The sequence below is a fragment of the Ranitomeya imitator genome, chromosome 7 (assembly GCF_032444005.1).
Source record: "Ranitomeya imitator isolate aRanImi1 chromosome 7, aRanImi1.pri, whole genome shotgun sequence".
Lineage (NCBI taxonomy): Eukaryota > Metazoa > Chordata > Amphibia > Anura > Dendrobatidae > Ranitomeya > Ranitomeya imitator.
This window is the reverse complement of record NC_091288.1, coordinates 16,473,324-16,492,755: the sequence shown is the minus strand read 5'-3', so window position 1 is coordinate 16,492,755 and position 19,432 is coordinate 16,473,324. Positions and strand designations below refer to the sequence as shown.

General features: G+C 40.7%; 2 protein-coding genes across 2 annotated transcripts in view; both read right to left on the bottom strand.

Moving 5' to 3' along the window:
* Window positions 1-6,745: 6,745 nt before the first annotated feature.
* On the bottom strand, window positions 6,746-10,719 carry INHA (inhibin subunit alpha). Its single transcript, XM_069735313.1, has 2 exons — window positions 10,302-10,719; window positions 6,746-8,451 (listed from the first exon to the last, which is right to left on the bottom strand). Exons 1-2 carry the CDS (start codon window positions 10,582-10,584, stop codon window positions 7,547-7,549), a joined length of 1,188 nt encoding a protein of 395 aa, XP_069591414.1. The 5' UTR covers window positions 10,585-10,719; the 3' UTR covers window positions 6,746-7,546.
* Window positions 10,720-15,908: 5,189 nt separating this feature from the next.
* OBSL1 (obscurin like cytoskeletal adaptor 1) overlaps window positions 15,909-19,432 on the bottom strand; it is a 54,330-nt gene continuing 50,806 nt past the window's right edge. The window contains exon 27 of the mRNA XM_069732826.1: window positions 15,909-18,050. Coding sequence (XP_069588927.1) covers window positions 18,040-18,050 — 11 coding nt within the window. The 3' untranslated portion in view covers window positions 15,909-18,039. The remainder of the gene's footprint in view (window positions 18,051-19,432) is intronic.

Below are 19,432 nucleotides of genomic sequence, written 5' to 3'. Positions count from 1 at the left end.
CCCACTGTTGACTTCTTCACTCCAAGCTGGTTGGCTATTGCAGATTCAGTCTTCCCAGCCTGGTGCAGGGCTACAATTTTGTTTCTGGTGTCCTTTGACAGCTCTTTGGTCTTCACCATAGTGGAGTTTGGAGTCAGACTGTTTGAGGGTGTGCACAGGTGTCTTTTTATACTGATAACAAGTTTAAACAGGTGCCATTACTACAGGTAATGAGTGGAGGAAGGAGGAGACTCTTAAAGAAGAAGTTACAGGTCTGTGAGAGCCAGAAATCTTGATTATTTGTTTCTGACCAAATACTTATTTTCCACCATAATATGCAATAAAAATGTTAAAAAAACAGACAATGTGATTTTCTGGATTTTTTTTTCTCAGTTTGTCTCCCATAGTTGAGGTCTACCTATGATGTAAATTACAGACGCCTCTCATCTTTTTAAGTGGTGGAACTTGCACTATTGCTGACTGACTAAATACTTTTTTGCCCCACTGTAACTACTATAATACTGCTCCTATATACAAGAATATAACTACTATAATACTGCCCCTATGTACAAGAATATAACTACAATACTGCCTCTATGTACAAGAATATAACTACTATAATACTGCTCCTATGTACAAGAATATAACTACTGCAATACTGCCTCTATGTACAAGAATATAACTACTATAATACTGCTCCTATATACAAGAATATAACTACTATAATACAGCCCCTATGTACAAGAATATAACTACAATACTGCCTCTATGTACAAGAATATAACTACTATAATACTGCTCCTATGTACAAGAATATAACTACTATAATACTGCCCCTATGTACAAGAATATAACTACTATATTACTGCCCCCTATGTACAAGAATATAACTACTATAATACTGCCCCTATGTACAAGAATATAACTACAATACTGCCTCTATGTACAAGAATATAACTACTGTAATACTGCTATGTACAAGAATAGAACTACTATAATACTACCCTTATGTACAAGAATATAACTACTATAATACTGCTCCTATGTCCAGGAATATAACTACTATAATACTCCCCCCTACGTACAACGATATAACTACTATAATACTGCCCATATGTACAAGAATATAACTGCTATAAAACTGATCCTATATACAAGAATATAACTACTATAATACTGCCCCTATGTACAAGAATATAACTACTATAATACTGCCCCTATGTACAAGAATATAACTACTATAATACTCCCACCTACATACAAGGATATAACTACTATAATACTGCCCCCTATGTACAAGAATATAACTACTATAATACTGCCCCTATGTACAAGAATATAACTACTATAATACTGCCCCTATGTACAAGAATATAACTACTATAATACTCCCACCTACATACAAGGATATAACTACTATAATACTATCCGTTCTTACAAGAATATAACTACTATAATACTGCCCCCTATGTACAAGAATATAACTACTATAATACTGCCTCTATGTACAAGAATATAACTACTATAATACTGCCCCCTATGTACAAGAATATAACTACTATAATACTGCCCCCTATGTACAAGAATATAACTACTAAAATACTGCCCCCTATGTACAAGAATATAACTACTATAATACTGGCCCTATGTACAAGAATATAACTACTATAATACTGGCCCTATGTACAAGAATATAACTACTATAATACTGCTCCTATGTACAAGAATATAACTATAATACTGCCCCTATGTACAAGAATATAACTACTATAATACTGCCCATATGTACAAGAATATAACTACTATAATACTGCTCCCTATGTACAAGAATATAACTACTGCAATACTGCCTCTATGTACAAGAATATAACTACTATAATACTGCTCCTATATACAAGAATATAACTACTATAATACTGCCCCTATGTACAAGAATATAACTACAATACTGCCTCTATGTACAAGAATATAACTACTATAATACTGCTCCTATGTACAAGAATATAACTACTATAATACTGCCCCTATGTACAAGAATATAACTACTATATTACTGCCCCCTATGTACAAGAATATAACTACTATAATACTGCCCCTATGTACAAGAATATAACTACAATACTGCCTCTATGTACAAGAATATAACTACTGTAATACTGCTATGTACAAGAATAGAACTACTATAATACTACCCTTATGTACAAGAATATAACTACTATAATACTGCTCCTATGTCCAGGAATATAACTACTATAATACTCCCCCCTACGTACAACGATATAACTACTATAATACTGCCCATATGTACAAGAATATAACTGCTATAAAACTGATCCTATATACAAGAATATAACTACTATAATACTGCCCCTATGTACAAGAATATAACTACTATAATACTGCCCCTATGTACAAGAATATAACTACTATAATACTCCCACCTACATACAAGGATATAACTACTATAATACTGCCCCCTATGTACAAGAATATAACTACTATAATACTGCCCCTATGTACAAGAATATAACTACTATAATACTGCTCCCTATGTACAAGAATATAACTGCTATAAAACTGATCCTATATACAAGAATATAACTACTATAATACTGCCCCTATGTACAAGAATATAACTACTATAATACTGCCCCTATGTACAAGAATATAACTACTATAATACTCCCACCTACATACAAGAATATAACTACTATAATACTGCCTCTATGTACAAGAATATAACTACTATAATACTGCCCCCTATGTACAAGAATATAACTACTATAATACTGCCTCTATGTACAAGAATATAACTACTATAATACTGCCCCCTATGTACAAGAATATAACTACTATAATACTGCCCCCTATGTACAAGAATATAACTACTATAATACTGCCCCCTATGTACAAGAATATAACTACTATAATACTGGCCCTATGTACAAGAATATAACTACTATAATACTGCTCCTATGTACAAGAATATAACTATAATACTGCCCCTATGTACAAGAATATAACTACTATAATACTGCCCCCTATGTACAAGAATATAACTACTATAATACTGGCCCTATGTACAAGAATATAACTACTATAATACTGCCCCTATGTACAAGAATATAACTACTATAATACTGCCCCCTATGTACAAGAATATAACTACTATAATACTGCCCCTATGTACAAAAATATAACTACTATAATACTCCCACCTACACACAAGGTATAACTACTATGATACAATCCATTCTTACAAGAATATAACTACTATAATACTGCCCCTATGTTGAAGAATATAACTACTATAATACTTCTCCTATGTACAAGAATATAAATACTATAATACTGCCCCCTATGTACAAGAATATAACTACTATAATACTGCTCCTATGTACAAGAATATAACTACTATAATACTGCCCCTATGTACAAGAATATAACTACTATATTACTGCCCCCTATGTACAAGAATATAACTACTATAATACTGCCCCTATGTACAAGAATATAACTACTATAATACTGCCCCCTATGTACAAGAATATAACTACTATAATACTGCTCCTATGTACAAGAATATAACTACTATAATACTGCTCCTATGTACAAGAATATAACTACTATAATACTGCTCCTATGCACAAGAATATAACTACTATAATACTGCCCCTATGTACAAGAATATAACTACTATAATACTGCCCCTATGTACAAGAATATAACTACTATAATACTGCCCCTATGTACAAGAATATAACTACTATAATACTGCCCCTATGTACAAGAATATAACTACAATACTGCCTCTATGTACAAGAATATAACTACTATAATACTGCCCCCTATGTACAAGAATATAACTACTATAATACTGCCCCTATGTACAAGAATATAACTACTATAATACTGCCCCTATGTACAAGAATATAACTACTATAATACTGCTTCTGTGATAAAACACAAAATCACTTCCAAAACTTCTTTTCTACCAACATATAGGTGCTTTGTGAAATAGCTGAACATGAAGTGGTCTCTAGTATGATGTGAATAGGTAGATTTGCCGTTCTGGAGTTGGAGCTGGTTCCTGCTGTGATTATGATCTATCGTTCTATTTCATGCACAGTAATTCAGTCTGAGTCTTATGAGGGATTACACTATTCCTAGTGTCTCGGCTGTGACATTTGTCTGGTCATTGACTTTCACGGAATGTTCTTTTCATGACGTCTTTGTTCAGAATGACAGTATGGTATTAATGAATGTATTAATTGTATTTTTTTGTTGTTGTTGTTAGAATCAAGCTGATGCAAATTATTTTTTTACTCTTTTTTTTTTTTTTTTTACCAACCCTCAAAATTATGATATAAAGGCCACAAGCAAGAAGTCTCATTTAGAGCCTCATTTATTTTGCCTGGGGGTCATTTGGTGGGTGCAGAGCACCCATAGTCTTGTGTCTATGATGATATCACGTAGACACCACAATATCTAGTGATCCCTCTAGTGGCGGTAAAGGAACACCGCAGATAAAACATACATTGTATCTTGCCTGAATCTGCACTAGACATATTGTATCAGTTTTATCAATCAAATGTTATTTACAATATTTTGACACATAGAATATCCAATGTTATCATTGATGTGATCCAAGGGCTAAGACTTTTATCAGATATGTACAGCCAGGATATATATATATATATATATATATATATATATATATATATATATATATATAATTTTTTTTTTCAGATTTATTTATTTTTAATAATTTTCTTTTTTGTTGTCATATTCTAGATCAAATCTCTTTATTCTAAATGTTTGCAAAAAGCCAGAAAGGTGAAGACATAAATATATACTAATTTTTTGCAGATTGAAGCGTATAGGAAACAACGAATCTCTGGGTACCTGTGCAGTCGATCGCCTTCCTTCAATCCACAAACTTTCTGATGGCGCCTGCAGGGTTATTACATTGGAACTGAGGCACTGATAAAGGAACTTTGATGGGTTTGTGCCATGTTCTGTCTTCAGGAGCGCACTGCTCTCTTGACTCGCGGCTTCCATTTTCCGGGGGCGATGTACCCCTGAAGATTGGTAGTTGTCTCCGGCGGCATGGTTGCTCTACACTACAGCTTTATCTCTGCACCACTGGAGGGGCTCTGTCCAGATTTAGCAAATATTACCTAGGAAAGTGGCCACCTCTGATGGGCAAGAAGCAGTATACTAAATAAAATTTTCCTCCTTGAGGACATGTTCACACTGCATCTTTTTCCAGCGTATTTTGACCAGCTTTGCTCCCAGAAAAAAGCACTTAAAAAATGCTCCAAAAAAATCATCCTATTTGTTTCCATGGAGAAAAAAAAAATGACTCGCGGTTCATATTTTCAGACTTTTAAAAGCTGCAGACTTAGAAAGACGCAAAACAAAAGAAATGACATATCCATTCTCCAAACGTTTTCCGCTAAGGAAACGCTCCATACTGTACAATGAAAGTCAATGGGAAGGCTTGAGCATTTTTTTTCTTAAATGACGTGAGTATTTAACTCATTGCTTAATGGATTTTTTTATTTTTTTTTAAAAGTCAGAAGAGCCCCAATAAAAAGCACAAAAAACTCTGAAAACTCCTTAACCAAATAGACTGGTGAAAAAAACCAACAAAACGCTTTGTGAAAGGACCAAAAACACTAATAAAAGGCTCGGGCTTAAAAAAAAAAAAAAAAAGTATAAAACGATTAATTAGGCGTCTTCTGAATGAAAAAACTGATGTTTTTGACCACTGTAGAAAGTCGCAGTGTGAACATACCCTCAGGTAATTCGCAACATTGTTTGTTTTGATCAGTATTTTTCAATTGTACCCATTTATGAAGAAGTCACAACCTCTGACATTGCAGAGAAAATGTATAAAGTTATTAGCAACAGATTTTTTTTTCTTTTGTTTCCAAAAAGCCGCAATGAATTTTGCATATATATTTACACAAAAATTTGCAACTTGTTGCTATTTTACTCTGCACTTGCAACTTTCAGAAAGTTGTTAAGAAAGCAGTCATGGTTAGATTTAGGAATTGCAAAAGCTTGAAAAAAGATTCAATTTGTTCTTCATTAGAGGGAGGTATACAAGGGTTGAAGCCTCACTAGATAGAAATGTGTCAAATTTCTCAAAAACTGTGCAACACTTTGAAGAATTTGGCACAAATAACTAATGAACTTACAAGCAAAACAGACTTTAACATTTCCCCTGGTGATGAAGTCCCACTTTTGTGCTTAAACTTTCTGCAGTTTTAGTTAACGGTTTCATTGCAGCAACCTTTGGCCATAAGTTCATGGAGTTTTTTTTAGGTTTCTATAAAAAAAAAATCCTGCTCAAAACCACTTGGAAAAGTTTTTCTATTCGTATGTATTTGAGATCCACTTTTGCTGTTTTTGAGCTTTAATTTTTTAATGTATGGGTTTTGAAAACGTCTGGTAAAAAAAAAAAATATGCAAATTGCCTCTTCTGAGAAAAAGAGGACTTAAAAAAAGAAAGTGCTTGTTTTTCTTTGACACCAATCCTGAAGGAAACCTCTACATAATAGGCACTGTCCAATCAAATGGCTGCAAAGAAAATTTCAGGGAAAAAAAAACACTTTTCCTCAACTCTTCAATGCCTTTTCAAAGCCGCGTCAAGGGATTAAGAAGCGTTTCTTAGAATGGTTTCAGCTTGAAAAACTCATCGTTTTTCGAAGACTCAAGAAGTCCATGTGAACATAGTTGTAGAAAATGTATCTCTTTAAGTTAGTTACCTACAAAGTTGTGATTTTTATTAGCAGATATAGTCAGTGATTCATCATGTAACCAAGAACATACAGACAGACCATGGGGCAGTTTTTGCTGCTTTAGCCCTGGTTGGCCCCAAGTGGGGAATTGGGTAGGGATTGGGCTTAAGGCCGGCGTCACACTGGCTTTTAAAACGGCCGAGTGCAATGCGATAAAAAATCGCATTGCACTCGGACCAATGTTAAGCTATGGGGCCGCTCCCAGCAGCCGACTTTTTGTCGGCCGTTTTTCTCGGTCCGAGACAATCGCAGCATGCTGCGATTGTCTCGGACCGAGGAAAACTCGCGGCTCACTCGCACCCATATAAGCCTATGGGTGCGAGTGAGACAGCGCACACCACTCGGATATCATCCGAGTGATGTGCGCTATAAGCGGACCCCAGCAATGGAGGAGATGGAGAAATTCATTTCTCCGCCTCCTCCGCAGTTGTGCTCCGATCCTCCCTGTGCGAGAGAATCGGAGCACAGACGCATGACTGCGAGCAGGAGCCGAGTGTCATTAGCATATCGCATCCGATGTTCCCGCATCGGATGCAATACGCTAGTGTGACGCCGGCCTAATGGCCATGGCGGGATTAACAAACTCAAGGCTTTTCTGTCCTGAATGTTAAACCTCAACACCATAACATTTTGATCTTTGCTATGAGTCGCCCTCTTTTCTACCTACATCTGACCTAACCATACTACAGCATAGAGGAAGAACATAGTTGCCTAATCTTATATAACGACTGGAAATTCTATACTTTGGACATTTGGGTTCAGCTACAGGCGCAGTCTTGGGTCAGCAAGTTTGGCACCGTTTCATATCGGAAGGAGAATCCACCATCTGTGGTGGTGGTGACTCTCAAAGGCTTCATGGTGCTGGGTAGTGCTGCACAACAGTTCCCCCAGTGTAGAGCTGTACTTAGACCATGGTTTGGGGAACAAGTCCCATGGCAGTAGTGAAACTGGAAGCTTCCAGGATGGACAATCCACTGGTTCCAACCCAACTCTTCAAAGGATATGTTGAGTGATCCACGATGACATTGAGTACTGTCTGCTCCAGGTGCTGGAGGCCTCTGCAGAAGCTCCAGAGCAGATGGGGACCATGGAACTCCTGACCTCCGACCACGCTGGCTAGGATGGGTGCTGTACATTAGGAATGGTGTATGTTCAGGCTGCTCAGAACAAGGACATGTGGGACAATGGACTAACAGAACAAAAAGGCTGCTTGTGACATAATTCAAGAAAGCAGGAGCCAGGTGAAAGACTGTCCAGTCATCTATCTTCTCTACTTTGGACGTGGCCACAGTGACCGGCTTCTGCTGTGATAGTACCTGTATGTCCACTACATGATGGAGTGTCTCCTCCTTAGTGATACTATTGACAGGTGAGACAGAATCCTCTTTTTCGCCCACTTTTTCATCTCCGAGGGTTGTGGACTCATGAGATGATACTTCTGTCACCATAATAGGTGGCTCTGTTGTCTGGACACTTGCATCTTCTGTGGACATGTTCTCGTACCAGGTGAAGTTGGCTATCGGAGACTCACCGGTGAAAAACCAGAATTGCACAGAGGAGACGCGACGACTCAAGATGTGCGGAGACGGACGGAAGATGTAGGTGAAACTGTTGCCTTCTTCTGCCATTGGAACATCAAGAGATGGAGTCTCACAAAGAATATCTGCAAGAAGGTCATATGTCATAACAGTCATAAAATTATATAAAAAAAAACAAAAACTAAAGATCCTAACACACAACCATATCAAATCATCCAGTTTTCAGCCTTCCTCATCCTATTACCCTGTGAAATATAGAAGGACTAAGAAAATAATAATACTACTAATAGTAGTGGAGGAAGGGTCGTTCATAGATGGAGACCTTAACAGCCTTCTGGGTGTAATTACAGGTAGAGCGTGAGAGACCCCGCACTACACATGGAGGACAGGTAGAGAGTGACACATCCTGCACTACACATGGAGGATAGGTAGGGAGTGACAGACCCTGCACTACACATGGAGGATAGGTAGGGAGTGATAGACCCCACACTACCCATGGAAGACTGGTAGAGAGTGACAGATCCTGCACTACACATGGAAGACTGGTAGAGAGTGACAGATCCTGCACTACACATGGAGGATAGGTAGGGAGTGATAGACCACGCATTACACATGGAGGACAGGTAGAGAGTGACAGATCCTGCACTACACATGGAGGATAGGTAGGGAGTGATAGACCCCGCACTACACGTGGAAGACAGGTAGAGAGTGACAGACCCCGCACTACACATGGAGGACAGGTAGAGAGTGACACATCCTGCACTACACATGGAGGACAGGTAGAGAGTGATAGACCCTGCACTACACATGGAGGGAAAGTAGTGAGTGATAGACCCCGCACTACACATGGAGGGAAAGTAGTGAGTGATAGACCCCGCACTACACATAGAGGACAGGTAGAGAGTGACAGACCCTGCACTACACATGGAGGGAAAGTAGTGAGTGATAGACCCCGCACTACATATGGAGGACAGGTAGAAATATATGCAGCCGCACACTCCGGTCCCAAGTGCCAATGGCAGTGCCGGGTATTGATGCGTGAGACTCGAGCGAGTTTTTCCCATTGCAGTCGCCAGTGTGACCCCGGCTGTAGTCTGTGAACAGCGCACACGGTAGAGATGATGTGACACCAACTGGCAGCTGGAGAGAACTACACCCAATGCAACGCTTCACCGAACTGGGGCAATATTTGCTCTTTTGTCAAGTCCAGTTTGCTGCAAATTCTAAAATATCCCTCAAAACCTCCAGATAACCTGAAATATCTAAACCTGCAGCTCCATCACCTGAGAGGTCATACTGGGTCCATTATTGGGCATATTTGCAAATTTTGTTACTTGCGGTTCGGCAAAATATTTTATTTACTAGCAGAAGTCCTGATGGTGCCCCACTAGGACCTCCATCGCAGTATATTGTAAGAAATCTGTCCCCAGTGTAGACCGATGTCTTCATGTTTCCCTTCATCTGGAATCTAAAGATTCAGCAGAGACCCCAAATCTGACTCTGACGGAAGCTGAGAGATGTGGAGCTGTTTGTCCTTCCATTGAGTAATGGACATGAAATTCTATACTTCACTCTTTGACCATGAAGAATTACCTTTTTATTAGCAATATAGGACATAGGAGAGGTAACATGCTTCACATCCACCCTTACCAAAGAGCGTGGGGCTCCTGGACAATAATGCTCGTGACCACCTTGCCAGCCACCCTGGTTGCAATACACCTCAATAAGGGGTTGAACTTTTAAATATTTCTTTAGAAATCCACACCGCTCATGTTTACAGGTTATGTGTGCTACTGCAGCTCAGCTTAATTCTACCAAGATGGTGCTGAGATGCAATACTAGATGCAACCTGTAGATGGGTGTGGCGCTGTTTTTGGAAAAAAAAGCAGCCATGGTTCCCTAATTCTAGAAAACCTCTTTAATTCAGATGGTCACTGGCCTTTGAATAATGTCCCAATATCTAAAATGTTCTCACCTGATGACGGGAAGAGAATGACCTGAGACATGTCCTCCAGTCCAAGCCTTCTCGTGTGGCTGTGCCTCTTGCGTAGAATCCTCTCCTCCAACTTGATGGGTCCATTTGGGTTTGGAGATGGAGCAATAGATGAGGCCGTAGTTGGCGGAGGAGACCCCAGCGCCTCCACAATCCTCGTTTTCACCTTGCCCAGGATAACCTGGCGGTCGGCCTCAGGCATCTCACAGCCTTGGCTTATCTCGGTGACCATCATGGCAAAGTAGAGGACAGACACGAGAGCCATTGACGAGTGAAGAGTGAACCAGCTATTAGGGAGTAATGTGGTCTCTGAACGTCTCTTGTAGGAGCGATCACTGGGACTGTCCCCGCCGTTTCGTCTCACGTGTCTCGGTTCTGCCCTGGCACTGGGTACGTCTTCTCTCTTGACCTCCTTGGACTGTGATACATGGACTGAAGCTGACTGTCTCCAGAAGTGTCTGCTCCCTGCGGATGTCTCAGAATGCTCTGTCCTTCTGCACAGTTTTTGCATGTTATCAAAGTTGGCAGAGAGAAAGTACTGGGCACAGAGAAAACTATCCGTAACAGACGCCTGGAATGTATTGTTTGCCCCAGAGATAATGCAATCGGACCACCCCAACCGGCCGTTTCACATGGGAACCATCCCCTTCCTCCCAAACAGACCTTGAGCCCAGTAACAGCGGTAAATGTTTTATTATTTTATGCATATGGATTATAACAGGGACAATCAGCTACAACCAATGAAAAGAGAGGAAATGTGTAGTTCTGCTGAGCAGAGCGCCCTCTACAGTACAGTGTAATTATAGGAAAATTACCACCTTGGGTATTTTTGGCGTATTCACAGCACTCAGGATCAGTGATCTGATTGCTCCTGGACGCTGCATTCTCCAGACCCTTCAATAGTCTTTGGATCTTCTTCCTAATTGATTAACGCCCCAGTGGTGGAACGTCCGCCTATCCAGCATTTATATTGTATCCCCTTTAATTTAGAAAGTAATACCTCCAACGGATCCTGCAAATGTGCCCGCAGGATCCGTTTTTTTCCCCATAGACTTGTATTAGCGACGGATCGCGACGGATGGCCACACGTCGCATCCGTCGTGCGACGGATCCATCGTGTTTTGGCGGACCGTCGTCTGGAAAAAACGTTCAATGTAACGTTTTTTGTCTGCATCGGAAAAACGTGTCACGACGGATCCTGCGGCATACGTCGTTGACTAGAATGGAAGCCTATGGACGCAGGATCCGTCGTGACACGTCGTATGACGGAATCCAGTGCTGGAATCTGTTTTTTTTACACTGAGCATGCTCAGAATCAGGAATTTGTAGCCAATTGGCCAGACAGGCTCCAAATCTACATAAACTTGGCCTGGGGCGTCACCCCCAAATGTGCCAGCAAGGCTCCTGCCAGCTTGAAGACAGCCAGCCAGCCAGTCAATATATTGGTTTCCCTATTTTCCAGTAGCCAATCACATTTGGGAGACTCCCATTTTTAGGCATGGAAAACCGATCCATCAAAAAAAAGGATGAAACGGATGGTAAAAACGGATGCAACGGATCCAGTTTTTCGACGGAACCGTCTAGCGGATCCGTCGAAATACTGGATGCGTTGCATCCGCTTTCGCTATTTTTGACGCATCCGTCGATACGTCGCGCCGACGCATTGTGACGGATTTAAAAAAAACGGAAGTGTGAAAGTAGCCTTATGCACAAGAACAAACCTAAAGGAGTTGTACCTTTTGTAGCCGGTTGCTACATTACCCTAATGTTGAAGGGATTTGGACCCTCCGCTCGGGCTGTGCACCCTACTGGGGTAAAGATGGGGGTCTCAGGACAGGACAGGGACAAGGACTGAGCAACCAAAACTCAGTTCTGGCCCACAGCGAACACAAACACGTGTGTCCTGGACCCACTTCATGCCATTTGTTTGATTTGGGTGTTTCCTCCTCAAAAAAAAACCTGTGTTGACTACGTCCTCCTCTTCCACCTACACCGTCACGTCCACCTCCTCCTCCAGTTGGACCTCCGCCCCCAGGTTGTAGCTTGTTAGTTTATTTTGGGTTTAGTTTACATTTTTTTTAAGTCAGTTCCCTAAAAAAACCCCACAAAAAATAAACAAACCGTGCTGGATTACTCCTCCATTGCCACTTCCATATATACCTCCACGTCCACCTCTTCCTCCACTTTTACCCGCGCTTCTTGGCTTTAGATACCTAGTTTTAATTTGGTTAAATCTAGATTGTTTTAAGTCAGTTCCATAAAAAAAAAACAAAAACACAAATAACAAAAAAAAAATATTGGATTACTCCGCCCTTGCCTATTCCACCCATAACACCATGTCCACCTCTTCTAGATAGCTAATTTTTCTTTTGTTAAATCTAGGTTGTTTTAAGTCAGTTAATTAAAAAAATATATAAAAATCATGAAAAAATATATAAAACTATATAAAAATATGAAAATAACAAAAAAATTAGAATGTTGGAATACTCCTCCCTTGCCTCTTCCAGCCATACTGCCACGTTCACCTCTTCCTCCACTTGAACCAACTCCTCCTGGTTCTAGATCGCTAGTTTTAGTTTTGTAAATTCTAGGTTGTTTTAAGTTAGTTCCATAAAAAAAAAATAAAAAAAAATGACAAAAATATATAAAAAAAAATACAAAAAAACAAGAGAGTGTTGGATTACACCTCCCTGCCTCTTCCACCTATACCGCCGTGTTCACCTCTTCCTCCACTTGGACCTACGCCTCCTGGTTCTAGATTGCTGGTTTAATTTTGAAAATTCTAGGTTGTTTTAAGTCAGTTTTATAGTGAGGGGCATGAGCCTCGAAGAGAGTTTTCTGCAGAATTTCACCATATACATTTATACGGATATAGAGCGAAAGGGACGAACCTCAGATTAGGGTTTAGTAGTCCCGTCTCCTGGGATCCCTCTACGGCACGTACGCCCTGGTAGGTAACCGATACTTCAGTGAGGTTTTAGCCATCTGTTTGTGGCTTCAGACCAGATAAGATGCTGGTAAACCATGACCTTGTTAGTGAGGATGAGACAAACTTTCATGTGGGTTTGTGCTGCTTATTATTATCTATGAATTCTTCCTCCGGAAAACTGCATTTTTTTTTAATGAATTCTTAGTTAACAATTTATTAGCCATTTTTTTTTGTCAGTACAGGATAAATAATGTGATGTATGTACACAGTGACTGCACCAGCAGAATAGTGAGGGCAGCTCTGGGGTATAATGCAGGATGTAACTCAGGATCAGTAATGTAATGTATGTACACAGTGACTGCACCAGCAGAATAGTGAGTGCAGCTCTGGAGTATAATACAGGATGTAACTCAGGATCAGTAATGTAATGTATGCACACAGTGACTGCACCAGCAGAAGAGTGAGTGCAGCTCTGGAGTATAATACAGGATGTAACTCAGGATCAGTAATGTATGTACACAGTGACTGCACCAGCAGAATAGTGAGTGCAGCTCCAGAGTATAATACAGGATGTAACTCAGGATCAGTAATGTAATGTATGTACACAGTGACTGCACCAGCAGAATAGTGAGTGCAGCTCTGGAGTATAATACAGGATGTAACTCAGGATCAGTAATGTAATGTATGTACACAGTGACTGCACCAGCAGAATAGTGAGTGCAGCTCTGGAGTATAATACAGGATGTAACTCAGGATCAGTAATGTAATGTACTGTATGTACACAGTGACTGCACCAGCAGAATAGTGAGTGCAGCTCTGGAGTATAATACAGGATGTAACTCAGGATCAGTAATGTAATGTATGTACAGAGTGACTGCACCAGCAGAATAGTGAGTGCAGCTCTGGAGTATAATACAGGATGTAACTCAGGATCAGTAATGTAATGTGTGTACACAGTGACTGCACCAGCAGAATAGTGAGTGCAGCTCTGGAGTATAATACAGGATGTAACTCAGGATCAGTAATGTAATGTATGTACACAGTGACTGCACCAGCAGAATAGTGAGTGCAGCTCTGGAGTATAATACAGGATGTAACTCAGGATCAGTAATGTAATGTATGTACACAGTGACTGCACCAGCAGAATAGTGAGTGCAGCTCTGGAGTATAATACAGGATGTAACTCAGGATCAGTAATGTAATGTATGTACACAGTGACTGCACCAGCAGAATAGTGAGTGCAGCTCTGGAGTATAATACAGGATGTAACTCAGGATCAGTAATGTAATGTATGTACACAGTGACTGCACCAGCAGAATAGTGAGTGCAGCTCTGGGGTATAATACAGGATGTAACTCAGGATCAGTAATGCAATGTATGTACACAGTGACTGCACCAGCAGAATAGTGAGTGCAGCTCTGGAGTATAATACAGGATGTAACTCAGGATCAGTAATGTAATGTATGTACACAGTGACTGCACCAGCAGAATAGTGAGTGCAGCTCTGGGGTATAATACAGGATGTAACTCAGGATCAGTAATGTAATGTATGTACACAGTGACTGCACCAGCAGAATAGTGAGTGCAGCTCTGGAGTATAATACAGGATGTAACTCAGGATCAGTAATGTAATGTATGTACACAGTGACTGCACCAGCAGAATAGTGAGTGCAGCTCTGGGGTATAATACAGGATGTAACTCAGGATCAGTAATTTAATGTATGTACACAGTGACTGCACCAGCAGAATAGTGAGTGCAGCTCTGGGTGACACAAATGTAACTCTGAGGGTTGAGAAGTAATATGACTGGCAATGTTAGATTTTAATCAGACAAGAATTTAGGAACAAGATATGACTTCTCACACTTCTAGACTATAGGCCACAATGTGGTAGAAATGATGATTAGACCAGTGTTTCCCCATCTCCAGTCCTCAGGGCCCCCAACACATCATGTTTCAGGATTTCTTTAGTATTGCACAGGTGAGAGAACTTGTGGCAGTTCCTGATGTCTTAATAATAATACTAAGGAAATCCTTAGAACATGATGTTGGGCCGTGAGGACTGGAGTTTGGGAAACACTGGATTAGACACTGCTGTTTTTGATATAATAACACAATCTGCGTCATTGCACGGATCAAGGCCATATAACTGCAAGGCGTGTTATGTGACCAAAAGCCAACAACAAATTCCCCGACCCTTACCCTTCTGGAGAAACCTTTCTGCCATATTTCATACAAACAGCTCAGTGATTGAGAGCAGAAGGTCTGATGCAATGACACCGTTAATATACTTTATAAGAACGCTGAGGACTGCGGGCAACGTGAAATGTATGATGGGATTGTAGGAGTAATGTAGATTCAGCGGGTTTCACTAAGATCACCTTCATTAAAGTGAAGTCCATTATAGGTCCTATACCTCTACAAGGGGAGCTTTATTTTTTTCTGAATTCATATATAATATAATTTTGGCTCCTTGTAGCCACCACTAGGGGGAGCTCCCTGGGATCTGTAGGTCTGTAAATACCGATGTAGAGAGCTCCCCTAGTGGTGAATGCAGGTAGGACACCTGACAATGTAGGGCTCCTTTCCCTGACACATCGCAGATCCGTGCTCTGCCTCTGTTACAAACTACCTGAGTATTCAGAAACAAAAGACAAGGGGTCAGAGGGAGAGGTTTATTAGCAAAGGCCAAAAGTGGAGAGTACACAGGCGGAGGGACATGTAGAGACAGTCTCACATCTTCTGGGAGAAGCAAATCCCCAGCAGCGTGGTAATAAATTAATTCACAACAATCAGCCCCCAAAATACACGTTACCTAGATCCTACATCGGACTGCGAGTGCAATATTCCTTTTTTAGGTTTCAAAATTTTGGAATTTTTGTAAAACAAACGTTACTACCCTCACTTCACAATCTAGCGCTATCTGCCATATCTTCTCTTGAAAGCTTTAATGGGCAGTCCAGTGAAAATGTTTTTTTCTGAGAGGTCAGATACATGTGAGGAGTCTGCAATCTAGGGTTGTACCGAACACTGAAACCCCTTTGGCACGACACGGAGACTTCTATTAATGGAAATGTAAGACAGCATTCTAAGCAAAGCCAATCTAAACCGTACCAAAGGGGCTGGAGAGCTTTACAGAACCTTACCTATCCATGGTGGTCTCAGATCACAGATTTTACCATATACCTCACAACTTTTGATCGTCAGGGAAATTAGGGGTGCACAGAGCCCAAAATGTCCATACTTAACCTTCCCCCTTTTTCAATGTCACAACCATTCCTATCTCTGTACCCGCGACCCCAAGACACTAAGCCACAGAAACCTTCCAAGGTCTCTGGATTCCAGGAGTTTACGGACAGTTTTGGTGGGATCAAGGAGACGTGACGATTCTTCCTGGAGTCTGAGAAGTCTTTGGGAGTCTTCTGAATATTCCTGAGGACTTGTCAATTTAAAAAATTACCATTTTCTGTTCCAATCTGAAGATATTTCCACTGGATTTTCCCTTTAAAGTGGACCCGTCACTTGACATAAATAGGAAATGTAGCCTGATGTAAATGCTTCTGTTCTCTTGAATCCGATGTTGTTCTTCTTTTGTTCCTGCGCCTTTCCGTTCCTGAGATATGGTCCTTTCTTCCGTGTATATAAACCTAGTGTTGTTAGCCAAGTGGGTGTGATCCTCAGCTCTACTTCGTGGTCATCTTTTTTGAGGACCATGCCCAGTTGACTAAAAAGAGAAGAGGGACGAGGAGGCCATATCTCAGGAACGGAAAAGTGCAGGAATAAAAGAAAAACATCGCCGGACTCGGGAGAACAGCTGCAGTCACACTACATGTAAAAAGTTACATGTTTATGGTAGGTCACAGGTTCCTATTAAGAGTGAAATTCGGGGTCAACATCAAATTATATCCAAAAGGTTGTATCGTATATCTGCAGGTAATTAAGATGATTTTTTTCAAAGGTGTTTTTGTCCCAAAACCTAAATATTCTTGAGATCTGTGACCCCAAACCTATTTGTCAGTCATCATCACCCTACTGATCCGAAGGTATTCCACAGTGGAATGTGACTATTAAATCATGCAGTGGACCCTTTACCTACAAACCATAGATGTGACTAGTAGACTTTGGGTATTTTGGTGTCTATGACCTTGTGACCAAGATTTTCCTCCATAGTTATTAAAAATGGCTGCAACTTAGCTCTTCCTAGATACACTTACAACATAGGTTCTCCAGATGCCAACTCTCCAAGCATGCCACGACAGCCACAGCTGGACACCATTGATCTCCAAGAAGTGGTCAGGTTTGGCTGTATCACAAAATTTGCTAGATATTGCAGTCCCAATAATTTGTGGGAGATTCTATGAATCCATTTGGATAAAACACACCTAAATTTAAAGCATTGTGTGACTACATTTCCATTTTATCATCCATTTTCCAATACTCCGGTGTCTTCTTGTATCACTCCCATAGCTCCATCTTGTCCATATTGTCCCTTGTCTCCATCCACCAGTCACTCTCCTGGTCTGTATACATCCATCCACTTGTCTCACCACCTTCCAGTTGTGGAGGGAAGGTTTAAGGTGAGGGGTAGAAATAAATTAACGAGCGCTGAGAATACAAGGGTTTAAAACTCATTCCTAAGAAAAGCTTGGCTTCAACCGAGCCTTGACACTTGGCATTGGTATGAGCTCTGCTCTACCTAATCTGGGGCTGGGAGGAGAGGAACCCGGGCTCGAAAATAGTGCTAACACTTATGGAAGAGATGATGCTGGATCCAGCAGACAGACACATGTTTCTATTGTTCTGCTGAAAGACAAAAGCAAAGAAAATGTGTTATAACTTGTTTGGCCACAAAAACGAGCGTATGTCCACTAGGGCGTATTGTGATAGTGGAGCCTGACGTACACACAAGATCATTCGCAGAAACACATGACTGTCGATGGAAAGAAAAATATACTATGTATTCAGACACCTGCCACTGCTGCAGATGTCCAGGAGAGGATTATGAGAAGCCCCAGGAAATCAATGAGAAAATGGTCCAGGTAGGCGCAAGTCATGAAAGCAACATGTCTCTGCATACTGAAATCACTTCCACAGAAGCCACCGAGTGCTAGCAAAGATATGAGTCGGTGTTCTGTAATCGGCCAGTGGCTACGGTCATAGTTATTTGGGCTTCTGTTCTTACACTACCAGGAGGAACAGAAACATTGATGAATGGGTTAGGAGACCTTTAGGGGTATTGGTGGACCCAGTGATGATCTTTCTTCTCTAGCTCTCTAATGCACCCAAAAATTCAATATGGTGGACTATGCCAGGCCACCAGAATACCAGAGAATCCTCCAGTGGGCCCAGGATATGATACAATCGTGGACCACAAAGTTTCAACAGAAGACACCACATTTGGATCCAATCACTCGCTATTTGTGTTCTGCCCAGATGGAGGGTGGATCTAAGAATGATTTTTAGACCAAGAACTCTTATTGCGATTTCTCTCTTCGAGCCACAGACTTTTATTTATATATTTAATGGCCTTCGGTTCATTCTCAAGCCATGGCGACTTAATGGTAGAACGCTTGGTAGGAAGATCAATCATGGGCAAGTCTAGACAGGTCCACCAGGGTCTTCTCTGTCTTATCTTGTTAGTATCAAGCCATCGGGTCTCTGCTCTTCCTCTTCGCCTTGTTACTTCTATTCTTCCGACCATGATGTCCTTCTCCAGTGATCGCTCTCTTCGTATGATGTGTCCACAGTAGACAGTAGCTTGGTGATCCTTCCTCTGAGTGACCTGTCTGGCCTGATTTGTTCCAAAATTGATTGGTTTGTTCTTCTTGCCGTCCATGGTAATGACAATATCCTTCTCCAACACCACATTTCGAAGGTTGTCGATTGTTCTTCTGTCTTGTTTCTTTATCGTCCAGGTTTCGCATCCGTATGTTACCACAGAAAAGACTAAACTATGCATGAGCGCTAATTTCGTCGCCAATTAAATGTTCCTCAATTTGAAGACCTCGTCCAGTGGCTTCATTGTTGATTTGCCCATAACTATTCTCTGGCATCATCGCTACACAGACTTTTACCAGAACTTAAATATGGGGTTTCGCAATGGTTGGCTAATTGTACACTGTGCACAAAGGCTGGAAATTACAAGGCATAGGCAATATGTCTGGACTCTAGGACTGGCAGTCAGG

Coding starts and splice junctions, on each gene's coding strand:
- INHA (XM_069735313.1), bottom strand. CDS start 10,584: ATGGCTCTCGTGTCTGTCCTCTACTTTGCCATGATGGTCACCGAGATA. Junction 8,452..10,301: donor CATTCTCTTCCCGTCATCAG/GTGAGAACATTT, acceptor ACCTTCTTGCAG/ATATTCTTTGTGAGACTCCA.